The 24,001-nt window shown below is 39.6% G+C and overlaps 1 protein-coding gene across 1 annotated transcript in view; it reads left to right on the forward strand.

The window, feature by feature from the left end:
* Window positions 1-7,722: 7,722 nt before the first annotated feature.
* LOC125881626 (NEDD4-like E3 ubiquitin-protein ligase WWP1) overlaps window positions 7,723-24,001 on the forward strand; it is a 41,934-nt gene continuing 25,655 nt past the window's right edge. Inside the window, exons 1-7 of the mRNA XM_049564842.1 lie at window positions 7,723-8,040; window positions 16,970-17,026; window positions 18,329-18,420; window positions 19,268-19,406; window positions 22,022-22,146; window positions 22,440-22,592; window positions 22,847-22,919. Of these exons, the coding sequence (XP_049420799.1) occupies window positions 18,351-18,420; window positions 19,268-19,406; window positions 22,022-22,146; window positions 22,440-22,592; window positions 22,847-22,919 (560 nt within the window). The 5' untranslated portion in view covers window positions 7,723-8,040; window positions 16,970-17,026; window positions 18,329-18,350. The remainder of the gene's footprint in view (window positions 8,041-16,969; window positions 17,027-18,328; window positions 18,421-19,267; window positions 19,407-22,021; window positions 22,147-22,439; window positions 22,593-22,846; window positions 22,920-24,001) is intronic.

Consider the following 24,001-nt stretch of genomic DNA (forward strand, 5'->3'; position numbering starts at 1 on the left):
GTGGTACAAACTGATGTTTTCTTTCCCTTCAACAAAGAACACACGGTTGGGTTTAGGCAGCAAAAACACGTGGTTGGGTTTAGCAAAAAAGAAGAGGGTTGGGCTTTAGAATCTTATGCAACACGAACACTGCTCTCTCTGGTGAAAGTCTGTGTTTGTTGGACCCATTCACCACTCCTCCCACCTGCCTCAGTCAGACTTTCGTCACCTTAACTTTCATCCTTGTCCCGCCACACTTCCCCCTGACACAGCGGGGCGCCGTTAAGCTATAACAGCAACCAGCCATGTATCATGCCGACGTTTCAGGATGCCCTTTTTCGTAGGTTTCTGATGCCACAAGTCACTGCCCAAGTGCTGGATTTCAACAACAATTTCAGAGTGATACCAGGCTCCACTGACAGTACTCAGATAAACTCAGATTGTTATTCTAAGTGCCTGAAAAAAATGGAAAGGATGCTTACAGAGACAGAGTGAGATCCATTTCGTTTAACCAGAAACAGCCTTGAAATCGCCATCGACACACCCACCAAACTCCATTGAAATAAACATTAATTTTATCATTGGAAAACGCACTTCACTGTAAGTCCACAAAAACAAAATAAAACTCACAAATGCCATCTTGGTTCGTCTTTCCACTGTTCCAACAATCACCAGCTCTGGTTTGGTTGACAATAATCCTTATTCACCCAGTTAGATGTAAAATATGCTGGTTCTATACACACTAAAATTACTGTTTATTTGAATTGAGTCTGGTGGGTTTGGCAATAGCAATTTCAGGGCTGTTTCGGGTCACACAAAAAGGATCTTACTAATAATAATCTGAGCCTGTCTGTGGCAAAACAAACACTTTCAGCGGACATACATTGAGGGTGTGCATTGCCCCAAGTGATTACATTGCAGCCTGTTTCACTGCTGCAGACTGCTGTCCTCTCTCTCAATACTGGACCAGTTTCAAAAGTTGTTGTTCCCATCAGTCACTTAGACACAAGCATGTGGGAAAACAGGGTCCAGGTTGAAAAATACCACAGTTACCCTTTAAGAGTTTAGGTATCAGAGGACGCATTTAAAGCTTGGCCTGATAACGCTAGAGGAAAGGTTGTCATAGATGAAGTCACTGATGAGCAAATCATGCCAGTGTGGCCATTGGCGTTTGGGATATGCCAGTCACAGAGTAGAAGAACAAAGGAGAATAAAACACAAGAAGTGATTTTGGGAGTGATTAGCTTAAGATTAACATCATATGTACAAAGTATGGAAAAATGGAATTGAATAGTGAGGCTGAATAAAGCGTGGCAGAGAGCTGGGACATATCTAGAGCACATTTGCTTCTCTCATTTTTCTTCATATGATTTGACAAGGAACATATATTCATAAACTGCACCACTGATTTCCAACAGATGTACAGTATACACTGACTTTAATTACTTTCGAATTATATTTTGTATAGCTTGACTTTGTAGACTGTTGAGGTTAAAAAAAAAGTGTCACACCCTCTGTTGTAAAAGAGTAGGTTTCTCATCTAATGCTGCTTCTGCAACTGTGTCTCCATTTAAACATAGAAATTTAAACAATTTAATTATGTTTTAATGAACCGGTTTGAGTGAACATAACACTGCAGCTGTTGATAAATCAAACATATGACACAATAATACGTTCACACATCATTACACATATAATATTATATCAGGTGAAAATCTAAACATATAAATGTTAATAATAATAATAATTATTATTATTAATACATTTTATTTTCATTTTAGGTCACCTTACAGAGTAAAATACAGAGTAAAATACAATAAAATACAAAGTACAAGATAATTACACATTTAACAACAAGCAAACAAACAAATATCAGTTTAAAAAGCAAACAAAACAAACATAAACAAAACATCTGTTCAGGCTTACCCACTCGAGAGTAGGAAAGCCAATGATTGCACATACGGAAAGGAGGTGTTTCCAAAAGTGTACTTTGGCATCCTCTGCTGGTGTGTGTGCACACGGACACACAGATACACACAAAGATGGTGTAGTTTTCTCTGAGCCACCCAAACTGATGCATTTTAATGTACTGTACTGATTGTGAACAGGGGTGTAGCATCCTCCTCTCTTGATTCATGTCTCTCTCATGTACCTTTTTATATTTTTTTTAAGTCATTTTGCTTTCTTTCCCTTCCTTTCCTTTCTTTCTTTACTTTTTTGGAACTCTGATTTCCCATTAAAGATAAAAAAAACGACTGGCCAGCTCACTTAGTGTAAAAGTCCATAGTATAGGCAGACGGTCCAAAAATGCATCCAAGGCACTCTGACTGTAGTTGTAAATATATGGATAACCAACACATTTACACTGAAAATTCTTCATCAGGGTATAAAATGCACTGGAAACAGGTGTGCAATTTAAGAACTCATGTGAGAGTCATGTCACACAGGTCACATGATATATTGGTAAAGCCCTTCTAGAGAAAAAAAAACCCCACATTGACAGAGACTGCAAATGAAAACGACATAAATATATACTCTAAATGATTAGCATATTAAGTAACAAGAAAAAAGGTTAAATGTCAAATAAAAAGAAAGACAACAACTGTGAAATAAAATAAAAATTGTTAAATGTTGTGACAAACCTGCACATAAATTGGCAGAAACTGAAAAATATAGTACATATGACAAGGACAAAAAACAATTTGTGTGAACAGACAACACACTCATAACCTGTATAAAATTGAAATATTTATAAAGTGTATAACTGATGATAACTAACAAAATGATTTGGCAGTGGGGTTTAAATTAAACCTAAATATTCAAAGACAGGAAAAAGTTCACAGGGCTTACAAAGGATCACCCCCAGTAATAAAAACATGTCATCAGTAATATTGTACACGTAAAAGAGGGTGTATAAAAACACTCATGGGTTCAACCTCACTAACACTTGTTCAAAAACACGAGGTGAAGGTATAATGGAAGAAAAAACAGAGTAACTTGAGAGTGACTTATTAACGTATTAGTAGGGCTGTTCAAGTCCCCATCCGGACCAAATATGGAGTGTGGACTAGTAGCTGGAGAGGTGCCAGTTCACCTCCTGGGCGCCCCACTCTGATATCTCTCCACTTAGTGCATGTATAGGTCCTGTTTGTGCATGTGTGTGTGTTTCGGACCTGTGTGTAATTGACAACAGAGTGAAAAAATTGAATTTCCCTCAAAAAAACAAACAAACAAACAAAAAAAACCCCCACCTTTGGCACATGACCCTTACATGAGATCTTTAATTGCACACCTGTTTCCAGTGCATTTTACACCCTGATGAAGACTCTTACAGCCACAGGGCACATCCTCCCCACACCATCTAAAGAGGGTGTGTCATCATTTTTGGCCGTATTTTGCTGCTTAAAATATTTTTGTTACAACCATTAATTTCATAAAGGGCACATATCGAAGTTATTCTATTCAAAGTCTAGGTTTTTTGGGGGGCTTTTTGCCTTTATTAAAGGACAGCTCAAGAATGACAGACAGGGAGGCAGAGAGAAAGGGATGACATGTAGCAAAGGGCCACAGGTTGGAAGTGAACATTGACTGCTGCGTGTACCCGGCCTGCATGGATAGTACACTCAATCGGTTGAGCTAGAAGTCGCTCCAAAAACTAGAACCCCTTGAGGACAGCTGCCCATAAAGAGACCCGTGAAGGTTATGGACCAGTCACTGAAACTTCCAATGTTTCAACAAATGAATAGGCATTCCTTTTATGATTGTAGTCATCTAAGCTGTTCATTTCACTGGTTGAGAGATGGATGTGATTGAATTAAGTCCAGGATGGCCTTTTTCATTGCAGACATTTTAACTGGTCATAGTGAGAAAAACACAGGTATACCTAATGACATTAACAATGGCTCAGCTCAGTTTAAGTGTCAACCATGCCAGTGCAGGGAGTCAGCATGCTCAATACCAGGGCCTTGAAAAAATATCGCTCCTACATGGAATAGAGCCATTAACAATGTCATCAACACCTGTGCTTTTCCTGCAATTACACATCAAAATGTCTGCCTGCCTAGTTTATAATATTAGTATGTGCAATTGCTAAAACCATTCTCAAATGCAAGTCTGGCGCATCACTTACAGACATAACCACCTCGGTTTTGCAGCAAAGATTTTCACTATCACACTGCACAAATCAATATTACTGTATCTACTCAGGTTCACTATCATCACTGATCTATATTATTACCTCAGCAAATATGGTTCAACAATTTCTGGCTTTTAAAACCTTTTTGCTCTGATGTTCTAAGACACTGTGTTTAATAATTCATTTCAACTGGATATGGGCCAGTATATACAAAGTCAAAAGAAATCTGGTGAGAGTAAACATCAGTAGTTTATTTGTAGAAGTTAGATGAGAAGGGAACTGAACAAATTGTTACTTAATATATTCCATATAAGATAACAGTGACATATGAAATGTTCTGCTGCTTGTTGCCTTAAGGATATTTGGCTCACTGGAAACCAATGGTGTAACGTAACTATTATTGAACTGAGTTTGGGAACACTTTTTAATTAAAACTGTTACCTCCACACACTTGTGTCCTTTGATTTACAGACAATGAATCTATTTCTATATGAAGGGTTGAGAAAATCTCTGGATGCATTTACACTCAATTGAATGTGACTATTGTAAGAAAAAATCGTACCAGCTGGAAGATCAAAACATAAAAAGATCATAGAACAAGTCTAAACTTCAGTTGAGCTGTCACACAGCATACCATTATTAAAAGAGGGAAAATGGGGGAGAAAAAAAGAAGACTATGGTCTATAGTTAAGGGCTTCCCTCTTATTACTTCCAATCTGGTTTCATTCTTCTGGCTTCTACAAAGTGTGCTCTCAACCACACAAATCTTCGTCAAGATTTGCAAATGGATTATTCTTAGACACAGGCTTTAGATGAGAGAAGATGTTAGTGATTTTGGAGCAGCAGCAACACAGAAAGTCTAACAATTAAGAGCCATCAGTTATAATAAAAAACTGTCCCAGTATTGTGGTCCAATATTTGCCAGACTAATGTATAAACCTCAGTGTAACTGTGGATTACAAACCTCAAATCCGATAAACCTCTTTTTATTAGGCTGCTCGGGAAATTGGAGCTTACATACGCCAAGCTTCTGCTGGGCGTCTGATGCTGAAAGACCCAAAACAGACAATTGTCTCGGGCTGATGATGTGTGAGGTGCATAGAATCGTGATATTACGTATGCCAGACCACAACAGCAGCCTCTAAAGCAGCCATAAAGAGCATCTTAGTGCCTCTGACTGAAAACAAATTACACCAGAAGTGCAAAAATGTCTGCGCGTGTGGAGTCCCCCTAATAATTGTTATGTAAGAATAGCAATGTGAATATAAGTCATCATCCATTACATATTTGATAAATACATTTGAAGATAAAGTTAATTTATCCCGTTGGGCACCTGACTTGTGACCCCTTAAGATAGATCAGTATTTACTCTTTAATCGTCTGCTGCTTGTTGCCTTAAGGATATTTGGCTCACTGGAAACCAATTGTGAAAAGTAACTATTATTGAACTAAGTTTGGGAATACTTTTTAATTAAAACTGTCACCTCCACACTTGTGTCCTTTGATTTACATTCAAAAAACACAAAAATCGTACCAGCTGGAAGATCAGAACATAACCAGATTTTAGAACAAGTCTAAACGTCATCTGAGCTGTCACACAGCATACTATTATTAAAAGAGGGAAAATGGGGGAGAAAAACAATAAGATTACGGTCTTTAGTCTCATACTTCTTGAGATGGTTTGTTTGGAATGATTTTTACTGCCAGAGGGGTAAAGGTGTCCGGTATTTCATTACTGGGGAAAAAATAAAATAAAATAAACACAGTTTTTGACAATGGAAATGTCTATTATCATCTGGTGACCCCTCAGATTTATCTTTGACCCCCTTAGGATCCTGATACACAGGTTGGGAAGCACTGTACAAGGTATAGCCCACTGCAGTTCACCTACAGCCCATGGGCCAAATCTGGCCCGCAATAGGGTGCCAGGTAGCCTGATGACCATTTTATAATTCATAATGAAAATGCATTGATTCACAATGGGATTTTTTCTTTTAATAATGTGTCAGAGTGCATAAAACCCCTTCAAAATAGAGATTGTCTATCAATATAGTGCCAGGGGAGGACCGCACTGACCCCTCATCAGAGGTCAGGGCTGACCAGGGCTCCTGTCACTTTGCAAAAGTGGGCCCTGGGCAAAGGAAGTTGAGTATCCCTGGTCTACTGAATAGACAAGGCAATTCAATTTTATTTATAAAGCCCAATATCACAGGTCACAGTTTGCCTCAGACGGCTTCACAGCATACAACATCCCTCTGTCTCTGTTATTACCTCCGCCAAGGAGGTTATGTTTTCGCCGGTGTTGGTCTGTTTGTCTGTTTGTTTGTTTGTTTGTCTGTTTGTTTGTCTGCAAAAAGTTATGAACGGATTTTGATGAAATTTTCAGAAAAGGTGGAAAATGGGACAAGGAACAGATGATACAATTTTGGTGGTGATTGGTTGAAGCAAAGGGGATAAAATAATAAATAAAGTCCATCGTCTGACAGCCTCAGCAACAATTCCAATTTCTAAAGATGGTGAAAATACCGCCATCTGGTGGCCAGAAAGCATGTCTAGTTCTACTTGCTAAATATTGTTGTAATTCTAAAGTTGAAATTAATGTTCTGAGAAAAAAAAAGAAAGCGGAAAATACAAAACAACATATTATATTCTGTGTTGGTACAAAATAAAAACGAAATAAATACACCACAGTGTCTCCATGGTGAAGGCATATATAACCTAATAATGATAGTGATGCAAATAACCTAATTGTGATGCAGGCTGCAAAATCTGATGCAGAGGAGGAGGGAATATCACCTTCTTGGTGGAGGTCTGCACTCTGAGTGCTTTTCTAGTTAAATAAATTGTTTTACATTTTGAGAATTTGTTTATTTGCCCGCTTGCCGAGTGTTAGAAAAGAAGAGACATACTAGGGGAGAACTATTTGGATGATTATTTTATGTAGGTAACTTTCAATTCAAGTCAGTTTTATTTATAAAGCCCAATATCACAGGTCACAGTTTGCCTCAGAGGGCTTCACAGCATACAACATCCCTCTGTGCTGGGACCCTCACAGTGGATAAGGAAAAACTCGCCAACAACAAAAAAAAAACACCCATAAACTTTAATGGGAAAAAATGGTAGAAACCTCAGGAAGATGGATGGACAGAAGTGCAATGGATGTTGTGTGTACAGAATAGATCAACATAATAAATGTACAGTAATCCATATGACAAATTATATATGAAGAGAGGGAGAGACAGAATGGCAAGTCAGGACATTTTTTTCTGTATAGCCAATTGGCAATTCAATGTGCTTTACAGTGTAATAAAAATACAGCAAAGGTTAAAGATTTACAATTTTAAAAGGACAAAGTACAAGCAAGGCTACATAAAAACAAAAACGTGAAGAGCAACATTGCTGCAGAAATGACAAAAAAAATAATACATTCAGAAATAAACATCTATAACAGAACTTTGAAAAATATTGATAAGAAAACAAATCACATGACATATAGGAATGCTAACTTTGTCAAGTAAACAAGAATCTTGGTTTGTGCACTGTAAAAAAACAACAAAAAAACTACACACATCATGAATATTTAAATTACACTTGTAGATGATGAGCACAGGAAAAGTACATTATGGTCTGGTCTAACTGTCCATCAGATGACCCGGGTGGCGAAGCTGTGCAATAACAACATTATCTTGTACATCCACGGTATTGACTCAGAGGGCTATCTGTCGCGTCCCGTGTTATTACACAGCAATATTTGGGGTGGCGCGCCTGTCGCCCGAGTGTGTTTGCTGCTCGGAAGCTTCTGCACAGAGATGGCAAGAGAACCGTAGCAGACTGTGGGGCCTATACGGTTGGGCAATTTACCGACAACCGTAACGTTAGAGCCGCAGAGACGCAGAGAGTAGGAAAGGAGCGGATCAACGGACAGGGTAAAACACGACTGCTTACCTAACTTAAACCGTTACGAACGACTCTGTCGTAATGTCAAAACTGATAACGTTATTTTTACAAGTCTGTCTTCTACATCCAACCAAACTGTTTGACTAGCTATATGATGGCGGACAACTAACGTTAGCAAAGCTGCTAAGTAACGTTAAATACGTTAGCAAGCCGGCTAGCAGGCAGCAATAGGATAGTAGCTAACTGGCTAGTTAAGTTTGTAGCGTTAGCTTGCTAAACTAGCCGTGTCTGCCTCACTGCAAGTTGTACAGCCAACGTTAGAAGATTAAATAAACACATTGAGTATTTCATGTGGCTAGACAGTTAGATATCATAAGTGTAGTTAGAAGGATAGTCAGCTAACATTAGCGGCAAGCTAGTAACTCAAACACATAACACTGAAACTGGGATTTATTTTCTGGGGCTAGCAGGCTAGCTTATTGAAGGCTAGCTAGCTGACTTCAGCTTTCGTTGCAAGTGGTAGAGGCTACGACATGGCTACATGACGTTAGCCAGCCTTATCTGACAGATTCTGTACCAATGTGATATGTCTGGTGCAAATATGAGATTACTAATCATTGACTCAGATGGAGGATATTGCTATCCGAAGGCCGCTATCTGTCATGTTATTCGTACTTTGTGAGCTAGCATAAATGTTAGCATGTCAGTAGATTGTCAAAAGTTAGCTAATGTTCGTTAACCATATCAGAGTTTGTGTGTGATAAGTGTTTGCGTTATAGATATCGACAAGGTGTTGTTAGCGTATGGCTTCAGTATGATTTGAGAGTGATAACAATCAGCTCCTTATCAATCCATTAATCCATGGTCATGTTTACTGAAACTTGCTGTCTGAAAAAACAATGTTTTTCTCCAACTTTTGGAGTTGACATTTGCTGTCAACAATGAGTTTCTTTGCCCATGCACACTATAGGTAAACAAAGGCCTGGTATCAAGCACACTGCTTTTTAATACAGCACCATATCATCATCATATCAGTAGCACCCCAGCTATAAATACTGAACAAGAACAACATAACACTTGGACAGTGACTGTCAGTCCTTGACTGACAAAGGCAGATCATTTTGAGCACAATGTGCCATAGGACTAACATTGTGTACTTGAGCTCAGCTGATACCTGATGGGAATCCATATCATCAAGGTTAGGCTCAGTGTTCTTCAATTCCCTCTCTGTGGATATGCTCAGCCTCAAATAAAAATGGTCAAACATGACTTATTTGTTTCAGTGGTTGATCAGAATTTTCTATACTGTCTTGGTGATTGTATTTCAGGAACATTAGTGAGCACCCTGCTGTCTCAATTATGAACAATGGTTCGACAGCTCAGACTGTCATCTACTGTATTGGTGCCACTGTGGGAGGGAATTGCTTTCAGGAAGGTGTCACTTGAGCAGCAAGTTTTGCTGTCTGGCTCTGAAATCTACTTGTTTGTGTTCTTTCTCAGCCTGTCTCTCTCTGTCACACACACACACACACACACACTCACTCACTCACTCACTCACATTGACCTTTGAAAGGCAAGAAAGCAGCTGTGGGGCAAGTCTGAGTTGTAGCCTGCCGCCACTGTGTGAAGTCAGAGTGTCATGCCACCGTAAAGAAACGTTGTGAGGATTTAACAGCTCCTGATTGTTGTGGAGATGGAAGTGGTGCTAGGTTAAAGACTGCTATTTACTTAACGTTCAGCCAGCCTTTACAGTATGTGGGGAAATTGCAAGCACCATTGCTGACGCATTACGTAGAATGAACCATGCAGCTATCGCAAATTCGGGTGCCTAATGGTCAGCTCTGAAACCCTATGTGATCAAAACTTCTGGCAAGAATAAATTAAGCTTCATCTGCCTCTTGTTGTTATAAAATTAAATTCTGAATGTGCTTGATGTGAAAGGTTTTTGTTATTTTTATATAAATACAAAAAATGACAACAAGACTAGAGTGTGTTATGGCTTAGTCTTGTTTTCTGTCACTGAGGTTATTGGACTTGTTTTTTTGCCCAGTTTTGTAGAGCTGAGTTATTTGCTTGAAGGGCGACTTCAATCCTGTTCATGTAAGCGAACACCCCCCCTGACATCATCGTCTGCCCAGATGTATTCCAGTGCAGTCAACTCTAATACTGTGTATGTGGGCCTAAGGGTCCATGTTATGTGTGTGAAATTAGAGAACCTTAATACTCATCGTATGAGCCTAGTTTTTAAGCTCTGTCAACAACAGCCTCTCCTAAAGAAGCTTTGGCCTTTATGCAGACTCACAAACACATATGCACCACAAGATATTAAGTGCATTGTCTAACAGTAGGGTGCTAGCCGTTGAGAAGCAAATCCAACTGAAATCTGACCAGTACATTAAACAAGCAAGCAGTTCAAGATTAAATAGTATTATGCAAATTGCACTTATCAAGACAGAGTTGTGCTTTTCACACCGCACCATGTGACGATCCCTCATATCTAATGTTTATTGTCTCTTGGACTTGAAGCCATTGAAATTATAACTTAAAGGAAAACAGGCAATAAAAATGCTGTATTAAGACCTCTGAATGTGCTGATCGAAGCAAGATGGGAAGCTAAGGGCCCTAGATTTAAACAAAGTCTAAAAATAAAAGTTACTTTCATTTTAAGATTAAACTGCAGATTACTTTTGTGGTTATTTGTTTGTTTGAGAAAAATACCTAATAAGTTTCAAAGAAAATGGGAAAAGGTGAAACTACTTACTTTTGTGCTTTAAAAAATGACTTAAACATTTGATTGATGACCAAAACTGTTGCCAGTTAATTTCCTGTTGATTGACTAATCAGTTAGATGACTAATTGTTGCAGCTCTTATTCAGACATGCTGTCTTTAGAGTGCAGAGACCCCCTTCCTTGCCTGTTATATTTTTGTTTTCTCTTGCACATCAGTGAGATGGTTGGCTGTTTTTCACTGTTGGGCTGTCTGAGCCTCCGTCTCCCCAGTTTTTGCAGTGTGTCCTGCACTGTAAGTGCTAGTCCTAGTCAGCTGTTTTTCACTGGATTCTCGTCTGTGAGAGAAATCACTCTGATTGGCAGTTCAGCTCAGTGTGCGTGCGAGAAGCGAAACAGAAGTGAGGACAGTAAACAGACGACTTAAGTCAAGAGGGCGTAGGATCAAGAAAACTTGTTATATTAAGTAGGATTATTTTTTCTTGCCACTTAGCTCTTGAGCAGAAATGGTACATAATTGTTGTGTTATTGTTTGTTAGTGCACTGTAAATATCATTTGTTCTTTCAACAATGGGTTATGTTTTTAATGTGCTAACTAGCATATTGATTCCACTCTGTCAGCCTCCTGGTTTTTGTAATACAGACTACCGCTGCCTGCTGGTATGGATAGTTATTAACTCTCACATGGGCGCAGAATGTACATGCTAGTTGGCTGTTGCCTGAAGTCTTGGGAGTGTGTCCATGTGCAATTCTTTGAACAAGACACAGGCAACATGAGGTGACACAACAGTGGAGTTCATTGCTACCTGTTCCTTGATATCGCCTTGGTGTGTCTTAGCCTTTACCTACGAGAAAACCTTCAGAAGAATTGAGTTAGATCCTCATAGTGTAAGTCTAATGTAAACCTGGCATATTTAGGTCTAACTAGGAAATGAAAAGGCCTGGCCAGTCCAGTAAGTAAAATTGCATACTTGGGAAAATGCTATTTCAGGCCTTATACAGAATGCAGTGCAGCTGAGAGCTGGTGAGCAGCTGAGAGCTTGAAGGCTTTTTCTTTTTTTTTGGGTAGAATTTCTGATGATCATGTTGAAATAGTTCTTGTTGGGTTTTCCCAGCTGCCTGGGGCTGTGTGATGCAGTGCATTTCAAAGTGTATTCACTAAATTACTTAATGGACACTATCTTCTGCAGATACTTGTGTATGACTAATGTGCTGGCTGTGGTTAAGTGTCCAGAAGTCTTTCATACATCAATTTGTCACATCCTATCTCTGTACACGGCTGGTTGTCTTCACATCTTTGCATTTAAGGGGAGGAGAGCAGACTGAGTTTAGATGCTGTTTGCCATGTGTCATGCATTATCAGACAAATGCACGGAAAACAGGAATTAACATGTCATTGCCTCTGATATGGTATGCAAATATCATTAGGATTGCATTTAATTATATGACTCAATGATCAAATGCCCTTGTGACCCTGTTTAGGGATTGTCTGTCTTCATATTGGCACTCTAATTTATGTGTCTTTTTCTGGCAAATGTTGATCCCATGTTTGTTTTCTTGTTTCAGTAAATATATTTTTATTCATAAGGCTCTTTATTAAATTACACCTCAGGTTCTGCTATTCCACATTCATGCTTTAGGCACATTTAGTGACTTCAGTTGGGATGCCCCGAGCTGATTTGCTAAATTGATAATTACAGTTAAACGACACTTTGGAAAGCCATAAGGCAGAGCTGTTTTTCTTAAAGCACAAATTGTCTGCAAGTTGTCAACCGTATTTGCACTTGATTATTATCTAGCAAGATAATAGCTAGATTGGGCAGTCCCTAGGTAGGATGCATTTTTCATTGAAATACTACTGACTGGGTTTTGTTCATCTCAGTTACAGGAGTAGGGCCGTGGATTTAGATGAGGTAAATATGCCTCATAGTGTAGCGTATTTTACACAGCATATATAAAACCTGTTGATCCAGGTGTCAGTCAGTCCATATAAGCAGTACCAGGGGAATCTGGGGTCAGTCTGTTGCCTGGCTGTGTTCATTGTTGATTTGTCAAGAAGATCCTTCAGAATGATGGCAGATGACTGCTGGACTTTGTCCCATCCCATCATTTCTACCCCCTGCTCTGTATGGTTGGTGTCCTTACCGTCAGGAATCAGTTTTTTTGCTCAGTGATTGATTTCAGTGCTCTGTGAGCTTTGTTCCCTCATAGAGCTATATAAAGTTAACTTTAACTTGGGCTGAGAGCTTTTACTTTTAAAAGGCTGATTAACCTAGCAGATCCCTAGTGAACTCACTTGGTATAAAACTTTGGGAGAAGCAAGATAGCAGACTTAGCTGTGCCTTGCACTGTGCTGCTGACATGAATAATTTTTGTCTCTATCTGCGCCGTAGCCTGCACACTGATCAGTTAATTCTGGCATGAACTGTCCCTATCTTCTTAATAGGGTTCTTCCTAAGCTCCTTAAAAGCTGCCTGCTCCAACTTGCGGTCCATGTTGAGTGATCAACCAGCGTATGTGTCAACCTGGTGCTGTAGTCATTAAATCATATCAGAAAATGCTTGGTCCTTATTAGAAGCTTGGTACTAGATCAGGAAACAGTGGGTGTAGTGACTCCTGGAGCTGAGACTCTGACAATTAATAGGCATGTTGTCTTCATGCTGTTGTCTTGTTTTTGTTATCGTGGTTACTGTGGAGGAGGCTTGCATGCCTGAACGCTGGTGATCAGGATGATGTTATTGTCACTGCTGACAAAAGAAGTTAGACAACTCTCAAAGACATATTCAGTTTTTATTAATATCAGTTGAATGTGGACAACTTAATTTACTATCTGCAGATTGCATCAATTTTAAAGAGCATCACATGCATCACAATTTTGCAGCTTCTATGATCAAGACAGGTTTTGCTGTATATAGTTAAGATAATAACAGTTCAGTACAGTATTAGGGATACATGATAATATAGGCATGTCATCGGTATCAGCTGATATTGACTTTAAAATAATCTATCAGCATCGACCAACGTGCTTTTTCTTATTTTACACAATGGGTAAATATTACATACCTTGAAAAGCATTCTATTTCCTGTCTCCATCTGCTTGTGGGCCATCACGATAAGAGTATGCATGCATAATATGATGTTAATTCCACTACAGAATAGACTTGGTGGTCATATAAAATTAGGTGGGGGAAGAAAGTGGATATACTGATATCGTTTATTGTCCAAATAACTTGTTATTAGTATATCGGCTATCGGCAAAAAAATCCAATATCGTGCATCTCTATTCAATATAGTATAATGTAGTATAATAATCATTCTACTCATACTGTAATCACTTTGCATTAATGAAAGTAATCATTTAGAACAACTTTGTTGATGATCTGATGATTAATTTTTTTGTATTGTTTGTTTTCCTCTTAGCGCTATAAGCAAAAAAAAAATTTGATGACAAATTTGTATTGGCCCATTTTATGATGCAAAAAAGAAATATCTTCTACAATCTAAAATTATCGCAGTATTGTATATTATTAGATAATAATAATTAAAGCTGTGCAATTAATCGTCCGGTGATCGCGATTACGATTTTGAGGTCAAACGATTTCAAAATTAATTAAATTGAGTGTAAACAATTTTTGGTCACGGATACCTGGAGATGTTATATTGACTTCTGCATGTGCAATACCGCCCCTCCCCTCCTCTTCTCTATTCACTCCATGAGCCAGTCAAGTAGGTGAACTACGAATAATCCGACAGGCAGGTAATCGTGGAAGATTTCTAAAACAGTGTGCGGAAAATGGCAGACGGAGAGCAAGAGAGGTTGTGTAAAACAATAGGGCCGTAATGGTACGTGTATTTGTGTCGAACCGTTCGGTACGCGACTTTCGGTTCGGCACGACCCTGTACTGAATTATTGGGCGCAGGATATTATTTTATTTTATTTTGTTTTATTTTAATTCCGTTTTTGTGAGCCTAACCATTTAAAATATCTAGTTCCCCAACGGACATAATTGAGTGACGGACCGAGTCCGACCGTAAAGCTCCGCTTTCACTTTGTGCAGGGCATTTTTGCATTTTGACAACATGGCAAGTGAGCCTGACAAACCTGAAGACCCACCCGCAAACCTCAAGTCCTCCGTTTGGGAACACTTTGGTTTCAGAGTAAAATACGAAGATGGAAATAAACAAGTTGACAAGACAAAAGCAGTGTGCCAACACTGCAGAACAGCGGTCGGGTATGTACTTGGAAACACGTCTAACATGCTAATGCATCTAAAGCGACACCACCCGAGTTTGAATGTTAACCGGCACGAGTAGAAAAAGCAATCTGGTGCAAACTACGATATCGCTGCCGCTTAAAAGAAAGAGCGTTTCCCTGACCATCGCGCTAAAGAAATAACCAACGCCATTGGAGTTGAGTAAAATTGTTTAAGCTGCACTTTAGATATAAGCATGTTTTGTTTACTGCACTTTAACAAAGTGGGAAAGCTACCTAAGTTCCTAGTAAAACTGAATCTGAGCAGGCTTTAAAACTGACCAGCTGCACTATACTTTTTATTTTAATTGAGTAAAACTGTTAAAGCAGAAATGTATATTTATATTTTATTTTTCACTTTTATATTTCTATTTTCATTCAAACAATGTGAAAAAGCAGGATTTTATATATATTTGTTTCATTCAAAAAATGTGTAAAAAGAGTTAACTGCTGTGGTGGTATGTTTTAAAAAGGTTACCAATAAGTAAAAGATATTTAATAGTTGTCTATATTTTTTCATTACTGTACCGAAAAAAAACGAACCGTGACTTGTTTACCGAGGTACGTACCGAGATTTTTGTGTACCGTTACACCCCTAGTAAACAATATAAGTCATCATGTGCACCGCATAATCGTTTGCATAATTGTGTTTTCAATTTTGACCAAAATAATCATGATTATGATTTTTTCCATAATCGAGCAGCCCTAACAATAATTTTTAACATTTGAAATGCTGGTTAGATGATATGATGATATTTCTATAGTATGGTCTTAAATAGGCAGAACAAAATGTCCGCCTTTTTTTCTGTGTGTAGTATTGTAGTGTTTACATTAATATTACTGCATTGAATCCAGACTTGACCTTTGAATGGAAATGTTTCTTGTTCCTACCTAGCCAGGTTGCCATCGTGAGGGACGAGTAAACATCACGTTGACACTTAAACTGCCAGCACATTTGTAGTTTGATGTTCATGTTAAAAGGGGCTTAAACATGCACTTTGCCAGAATTGTGCTATAACAATATTAGAAGACCTAATGCTGGCACCAAGGTGGTGAGACAAAGCCAGACCCCACTGTATCATTCTGCTCAGAAACAGCATTGTGTAGACAAGAAACTCCCAGACAGCTTTACAGCGCTACACTAGACCATGGCACATTGCAGTGCAAGTGATCAGGCAGGTTTTAAACAGGTTCAGTTTAACCCAGTTATCCATTCCATTAGTTGAAAAGTAAAAAAACAAAACAAAAACAAAGCCAACTGTTTATCATATGTAATTGTGCTACATGTTGCAAAACACTATCTGTACTTTACAGGTCAAAATGTAACCAGGAAATAGCAAACAACAGGTTATGTGATTGCTTTGTGAATACTGAATGGAGAAATTGCTGGAATAGGAATAGGTATCACAAACCAGTACTGAATTGGAACTAAGGACGGTGCACTAGTCCTGCAACAAACCTCTAGTCATTAGGGGCTTGCTGCTTAGTTTTTAAAGCAAGGCTGATTGAAGCTAGTGCTCACAAGTGTACTTTACAAAAGACAGTAGTCACACAGTAGAATGTAATCCCTGCAATGTGAAGTGTCCAAGAAGTAGGTTGGTACTGTTAGTGGAGAAGCCAGCTCAACAAAAAGTGTTGTGTGATGACCACTGCAAAAATGAGAGTCAAACATTTGTAGGTGTGATTGGTGTTCAGTTGTAGTAAGTGCAAGTTGCAATTGTTAGACTATAGAATTTACCACCAAATCTAATGTTATTATGTGACAGTGAAAACAAAGCAGCTGGAGCTTTATACAGAATATCTCATTTATACCTCCTTGCTGGGGACACAACAGGTACTATGTGTAAAACAATTGCTGCTTTATGTTACAAAATGTGTATACATACAAAAGAATAAATCAGAGGTCGGACTTGAAACTGCTGCAGTTTGCACCGGCTGTGTTGAACCTCATCCTAAGAACAAGCTCTTTTCTGTTTCAGAGGAACCATGGGACACGGAGTGGGCTGAACCAGAGGGTCTAGCAGCACACACCAATTGTGAGTATAGATTGTGTTTCAACCATTATGTCTACAATGTACAATTATAGTATGGGGAATCAATTACAGCACATGTAGATTAAGCTAAGAGCTGGTCGTAGAGGGCTGCATTGGGATTGGGTCCCGCCGGGTCCCACGGGACCCAACCCAAACTTTGCGAGAGTGGGCGGTTTGAACTTTGCTACGGGCGGCTAAAAAAACCACTGCGGGGTTGGGATGTAGCCTATAGTGACGGGATGGAGTTAACAAATATTGTGGAAAAGAAGCTCAAACAAGGTCTGAAGGCACACTGAGCCCTCTACTTCCCAGCGCTCTCAAAGCTGGCGTGTTTCATCTTCAGTATCCCCACATCCAGTGCGCCTTCAGAGCGGGCCTTTAGTGTCTGTGGGTGCATCTTGGAAGAGAGACGCACGGGATTGAGACCACAGTCAGTCAGCAACATTCTTTTCCTCCACAGCAATATTATGGCCAAGTGATTCATTTCTTAAATTCATTCGTTTCATTCATTAACTTTGTTTATGTTATTTATTAGTGTTATTTGAGCCACTCACAGCCTACTGTCGTTGCTATTTGTTAATTACATAAAGAGGCGTGATGATGCCAGTATTATTGAGCAAAGGCTTTATCTCATTAATGTTTCTTATTCAGGTCTCTCTTAGAAAAGAGACCTTAACCTCAACCACTGCGTGATTATATAAAGGTAAAAAAATAAATAAAATACAGAGGAGGAGAATAGAATATGAAACAGCCTTTATTTCACTAAAAACTAAATGAAAACAATGAAATAGGAGCGCTATTCCTGACCAGTGTGTCAAAAGACATGCAGGCCAGGGAAACGAAACAAACAATCCCATGAATCTTTTTATTAATAGCCTATAAAATGACTTGTTTTCTCCTGCAGGACGGGAGAAGACACAGAATCAGTGCATCTCTATTATTGTGTGGGCATAAATTCTCAGAGTTTTGCGGGAGCGGGCGAGAGTGGAAATACACATTGCGGGTGCGGGCGGGAGTGTAACACACACGTTGCAGTTGCGGGCAGTAATGGTCAGAAATTCAGCGGGAGCGGGCAGGAGCGGGATGAAGAAAACAGTCCTGCGCAGGGCTCTAGCTGGTAGAATCATGACCACAAATCTCAACAAAATGTTCAGAATATGTAGAAGCAGCCTTTACGACTTCTCAGCTGTATTTTTACTTGAATCATGCCAAGTTCACATGTTTCTTATTTGTGATTTTACGGGCTATTATGTGTTATGTGTTTTGATGTTTGCTTTATTTGTCTGTGTGCATATGGTTTTGAAGGTTTCCCACTGTGGTGTATGACATGGCCACGGCCTCATCTAGAGCAGAGTCTAGCCATAACCACAGCGGAACGACACAGCTCCATGCCATTGGTGAGTCCAAACACAGTAGGCTATAAAGTATAAGACTGGTAGGGTGGTCTCTCAGGGTCTAGACCCTGTCATTCTCTCACAGAGCTCACATTAGCCCCTTTTATACCCCCTTGTTGAAGGCAGGAATGGCACGTAGTTATTCTACCTTGCTGTTCTTTATAAACAGCGCAGGATGGGGGTCCAGAGTTATTTTGCCTTTTAATCTGGCAGTGGAGGTAGTAACAGTGCTGAATCAACGTCTGTGTAAAAGAGAAAGCCTGCAGGACAGGACGGGTGTGCTGTTTTGGCGATGTGTTATGTGTATGACCCACCGCAGGGAGATTTAAAAGCAGCTAGCTGCTAACTTAAGAATAGCAATCGAAAATGTCCGCAAATTGGGGAGACAATGAGGTCCAGCAGCTCTTACCTGTGGAGCCAAGGGCGAGATCAACCCCCATGCAACAGAGACAGTAAATGATTATTATTTCCATGTTTTGCCATTGTTGTTGTTTGGAAAGCACTACTCAATGCTGATGTCATATGTCACACTAAAGGCCAACACTGCTGTGTTACACGTCACACCCGTCAAGCCTTTTTTGCTACTGGAATGCCGCCATGCTATCTAAAAATCACACACTGGGGCGGCACTTTGCTTGTGTTGTTTGGTTCTGTGTAAAAAAGCAAAGGCAGCATAATGAAGGGTCTTCATAGGCACCCTGTTGTGGTATCTTTGTGTTTAAAGGACTATTTAAGCACTGTACATCTGAATTTCTAAACAAGAGTATTAATTTCATGCTGAAAATGTAAAATGTTGGAATAAGAAAATAATTCAGTGGTCTCATCACTTGCTTCATGTACCCACCACCAGTTTCCTGTGCCAAAATCAAGAGGAAGAAGAGCCTGTTTGGGACTGCCATTTATGTGGAGGTGACAGCGGAGGGGGAGTCGCGCCGCACAGTGAAGTCTCATAGCTCCTCCAGTCCTAAATGGGATGAGAGGCTCACTCTGTAAGAAGCAACAACTTGCCTCCTTTGTGTATCTGACTGTCTCTGTGTGTGTGTATGTGTGTCACAGCATGTTATATAAACAAGTTCATGTTCACAGTGCACTTCATAAATGAGTGTCAGGGAACAACTTGTGAATCCCCAGTCATTATTTGGAGAAGGTAAAATGAGAGACAGACTTTGAAGTTGAGACAACCACAGACATCTGTCTTGTCGTACTCCCCCTAACCAGAATGTTCCTAGAGAGAGCCTGTGTTGATTTGCAAGTTGCCCATGCTCATATAAAAAGCTGTTATGTGAGGAAGATGGAGATTTCCTCCTCTCTCTGTCTTTTAGTAAGTTGGTTTAGGTGCAGGAGTTTGGGCTCTATGTCTACCTCACGGTACATACGTTATGTAACAAACATGAGGCTGGTGGTTCATATGATAATTCTTTCAACAAGAGAAAAGGCTGTATGACGACACAGAGCTCTTTGTGTCATTTGAGATTTTTGCAGCTCTCTGGCTTCAGAGTAGTCCAGCGAAATGCCAGAGACATGTCATTGCAAATGTTAATCGCCTTGATTGGGTAATTATTGCCAACAAGATAGATTGTTGCTACCTTTGTGATCTTGGGTTTGCACCATAGATGTTTTGCAAGCCATTGTGACTCCTACACAAAATGTCAAGGCTATAATCCTAGATATTTCTCTTTAGGCTGATGTGCTCAACCGTGAATATGATGAATGTGCTGTGTAGTGTTCATTTTGTCTAAGCACAGAAAACACAAGGAAGCAGCATTGTGTGAGCTGAGTACATCAGTCTCTCAGCCTGCAGCAAAGACAAGATTGTTTTAGGAGGAGCAGAAGAGAGCATCTAAATAATAGTTGTTTTGTTTGTTGCTTTTTTCTTGTGTGAGGGGGAGCAGATGCTGAAAGTAGGAGGTCTTGAATAATGATTTTATTTGTTCAATGTACATATGTCACCACATGTCTGTTCCCCACACTCAAATGTAGGGCTGGGTATTGTCAATACCAATTTTCTAAAATCCATTTTGACGAAAAGAATTACATTTACACATTACGGTATAAGTCTTTAGTTTTATTTTTATGCTTTCAGAGCAGTTTCAGAGCATTTAAAAATATGAACCCACAGTGTGGTTTAACTTAATTTGTCTGTTTCAGCTCTCTAGTTTTATGTTTGTGCTCTTTAGTTTTATGTTTGCATTTTTGCACTCAAAGCAGTTTTACAACATAAAAAATAAGCCATTATACCACTGCTTGAAGTTGTCTATTATCTAACGTTACATGGGTCCCAGTTTAAGTCATTGCACCTGTTGCAGTTGCTTTAAGTGTAGTAAGCAACCATGTGCAAGTTGGGCAAAATTTAATGTTGTATGCTAAAGGTTACCCGTTACCCGCAGTCATCATGCACCATCCTCAGTAAACCCAGATGAGGGAGAATCCGGTGGTAAAAATTTGAAGGAGGCTCTGTAACATTAAGTGGACTTCAGTGCTGAGAGGAAGTCTTTTTCTTGCAGTCCATCACAGAGCAACCATCCACTCTTAAATTTATGCCATGCACGTTCAAGTGTTTCATCAATTTTGTTTTGTTTCTGGTCTTGGCAACCATGTCCGTTTGCATATATTGCATTGCATGCCGCTGGCATCAGGCCTGATCAAATGGAGCCACACTTTCAATCTCTTCTTAGACATTTTCACACCTATGCAACACACAGAATCCATTTGTAGAAATCCATTTGTGTAAATCACTCTTGGGCTGACTGATATTAATAGATGCGGTTCAAAAATAAAGATGTTTGTTCATTCGCTTCTAACTAAATTGTATTAGCAACTACTTGATTTACAGTGGTAAACACAGATACAAAATAATAAGTGAGCAAGATCATATCATACAAGCTGCACAAGGTCTAAAGTCTAAATGCTTTTCCGTCAGCTACACCAGCAGACTGCAACACCTTTCCTTTATGGACTTTGTGACCTGCAGGATTTACACAGACTCAAAGCCACTGATAAACACACACCACTCACAAAGTACAAAATGGCAAATAGAATAAGGATAAACACATGCCAAAGTCAAGCCTCTCAAAATACAACAACACACATGATCCTTTCTCTGGGCGCAACACGTCTATGATGTGTAACGTTTGACAGCTAGTCATAAGCATTATTAGATCTTGGTAGAAGCAGGCTCACTGCCGCTGATGAGATTTACTCCGTAGGTATCAAAATTAGTTACCGCATGAAGATGCATTTTTTGATACTCAGTAGTATTGAAGCAAATTGGTAGGTGCCATAAAGTATGGAAGCTCAGTACCCAGCCCTACTTAGATGTATTCACTGATCCCAAAGCACTGTAGCACTCCAACAGTGATTGAAGTTCACGGGGTTGTGCACTTATATTAAACTTATATTGAAAACCTGTGAGAGTGTGAAGCAGATCTTAGTGCTAAGTGAATCCATCCATTTGTAACATGATGAATGAGTCTATGCTTTAGCAATGCCAATTTCTGACTGTGTCTGTTGTTCTTCTCATGATGTTGTCAAATTGTGAGATTTGTGTAAAACGTTTTAAGAATTACATGTGTTGTGTGTTTGTTTGTGTGTTTTTGACCCTCAGGAATGTAACACCGCACACACAGGTGGATTTCAAAGTATGGAGTCACCACACTCTGAAGGCAGACGCTCTGCTAGGCAAAGCCACGCTGGACCTAATTCAAGCCCTGGAGAAGCATGACAGGAAATGTATGATTAAGCTACATCAAAAATACAGAACCATAACACAACGTCTAGGGTGGGATGTGTTTATTATGTAACAAATACAGCTGCGGCACAGTTGCCACAGTACCAGACAACAGAAAAGTCATGAAGTCAGACATCAGGTTGAGGTTGCCTGATATCCCATGCTGCACATCATTGCATCTTTTTCTGTAATATGAATATTATAAATTCAGTCTAAATGGTTTGCTTTTTGTTTTCTTTGATGGGACTCTATTGTAATGCCTCCTCCCACACCATCCCCCGTTTTGGCTCTACAGTGGAGAATGTGAAGGAGGTGCTGAAACTGAGCGTGGAGCAGAAGGGGGCTCCGGTTCCCACAGGGGAGCTGACTGTCTACCTAGATGGCCTGACTATCACTGACCAGGAGGAGCTGGCACCGCTTACCAACGGCAATGCAGCAAGTGGCACCAGTGAGTATTTCTGTGTTAGGGATGGGTGATAGCAGGGTTGGCAATTTTAATTACCATGTGTACTGGTGAATGACAATCAAGGAGGGAGAACAGGGAGAAAAAAGTGCCACAGATACATGTGCTGGAAATGCTGGCACTCTATCACCTCAGCCTTGTACAATCAGACACTTGCCAACTGAATTAATTATTGTAGTAAGTATACACCTTTGCATAATTATCTGTAGGGTAACATTGTTTTCTACAATCCTCTCTAGAAGTCCAACAGAATGGTGATGCCATCCATGAAAATGGAGACTCTTCCTCTTCTTCCTCGAGGGCTGCCAACAGGTAAACTAACTCAACGACCCAGCCATTTGGGGTTATTTTATGTTGCAACATATTTCATGGGAAAAATGTTTCTGTCTTCTTCACTCTTCCTAAAATGGTTGTTGGCCTGGTTAGAGAAACTCCTTGAGAACCAGGAGCATGCTAATCCTCAAGTTAAGGAATGCTAACAGGCTGCAAAGAATTATGTGTTTGCATGGTTTCCCCACAGTGTGCACGTGTAAAAAGGCTATACACGCGCGCACACACACACACGTATATATATATATATATATATATATATATATATATTATACACACATACATACACACATACATACATACATACATACCTCAGAGAGGTCTGTGTTCTGTCTGTGTCTTACTTTTCTAAACCCTGGCTCTATCCCCTTCTGCTTTAAGCTCTCGTGCTGCCCCACTGGTGCCAGTCTTTATTATTTGTCACACGGCAAAAGTGCCCTTCAATGAGGCTTACTGGGCTTTTATGGGAAAGCCACAAAGGAAGCACGTCTGCTCATCGCAACAGACGGGAGGTTGGTGGGGGGGTTGAGTGGGTTGTGGCTGCCTGACTCCTCTCTGCATTGCAGTTGCTGAGAGGACTGCAAGACACAAACAGGGGTATATTTAAAACGTGGTAGTGTTTCCCCTCCCTGGGAGTTCCCGAAATGTTGAGTAATGACTCCACAGCAAGATCGGAAAGGTTGCCAGCTGAGGGGAATTTGTGGCGACAAGACAAAATTTTGCTTTGTCATTGTTACCTAAGTAATGAAACCTTAAACAATTACAATAACATACACATACATTTTTGTTTCAATGAATTCAAGCACAAAAGGGAAGATCAGCTCCAGTTTAAAACAGGGAAGCTTTAAACAGTTTCTACTAAAAAGAAGAAGAAAAGCAACACAGTGTGTATTTATCCTGCATTGCATTTTTTAAAATTGTAATTGTAGTTTTGGTCTGAACTTGGTTTTAACCTCCCCATTCTTTCCCAAAATGTGACTTCACTTGCAGCTTGTAAAAGCAGAAGTGAGTAATCGACTATTTATCTGGAAGCTGATTCTTGGGGAACCCCTCTGCCCTACTTC

The sequence above is a fragment of the Epinephelus fuscoguttatus genome, linkage group LG21 (genome assembly GCF_011397635.1).
Source record: "Epinephelus fuscoguttatus linkage group LG21, E.fuscoguttatus.final_Chr_v1".
NCBI classification, from domain to species: Eukaryota; Metazoa; Chordata; class Actinopteri; order Perciformes; family Serranidae; genus Epinephelus; species Epinephelus fuscoguttatus.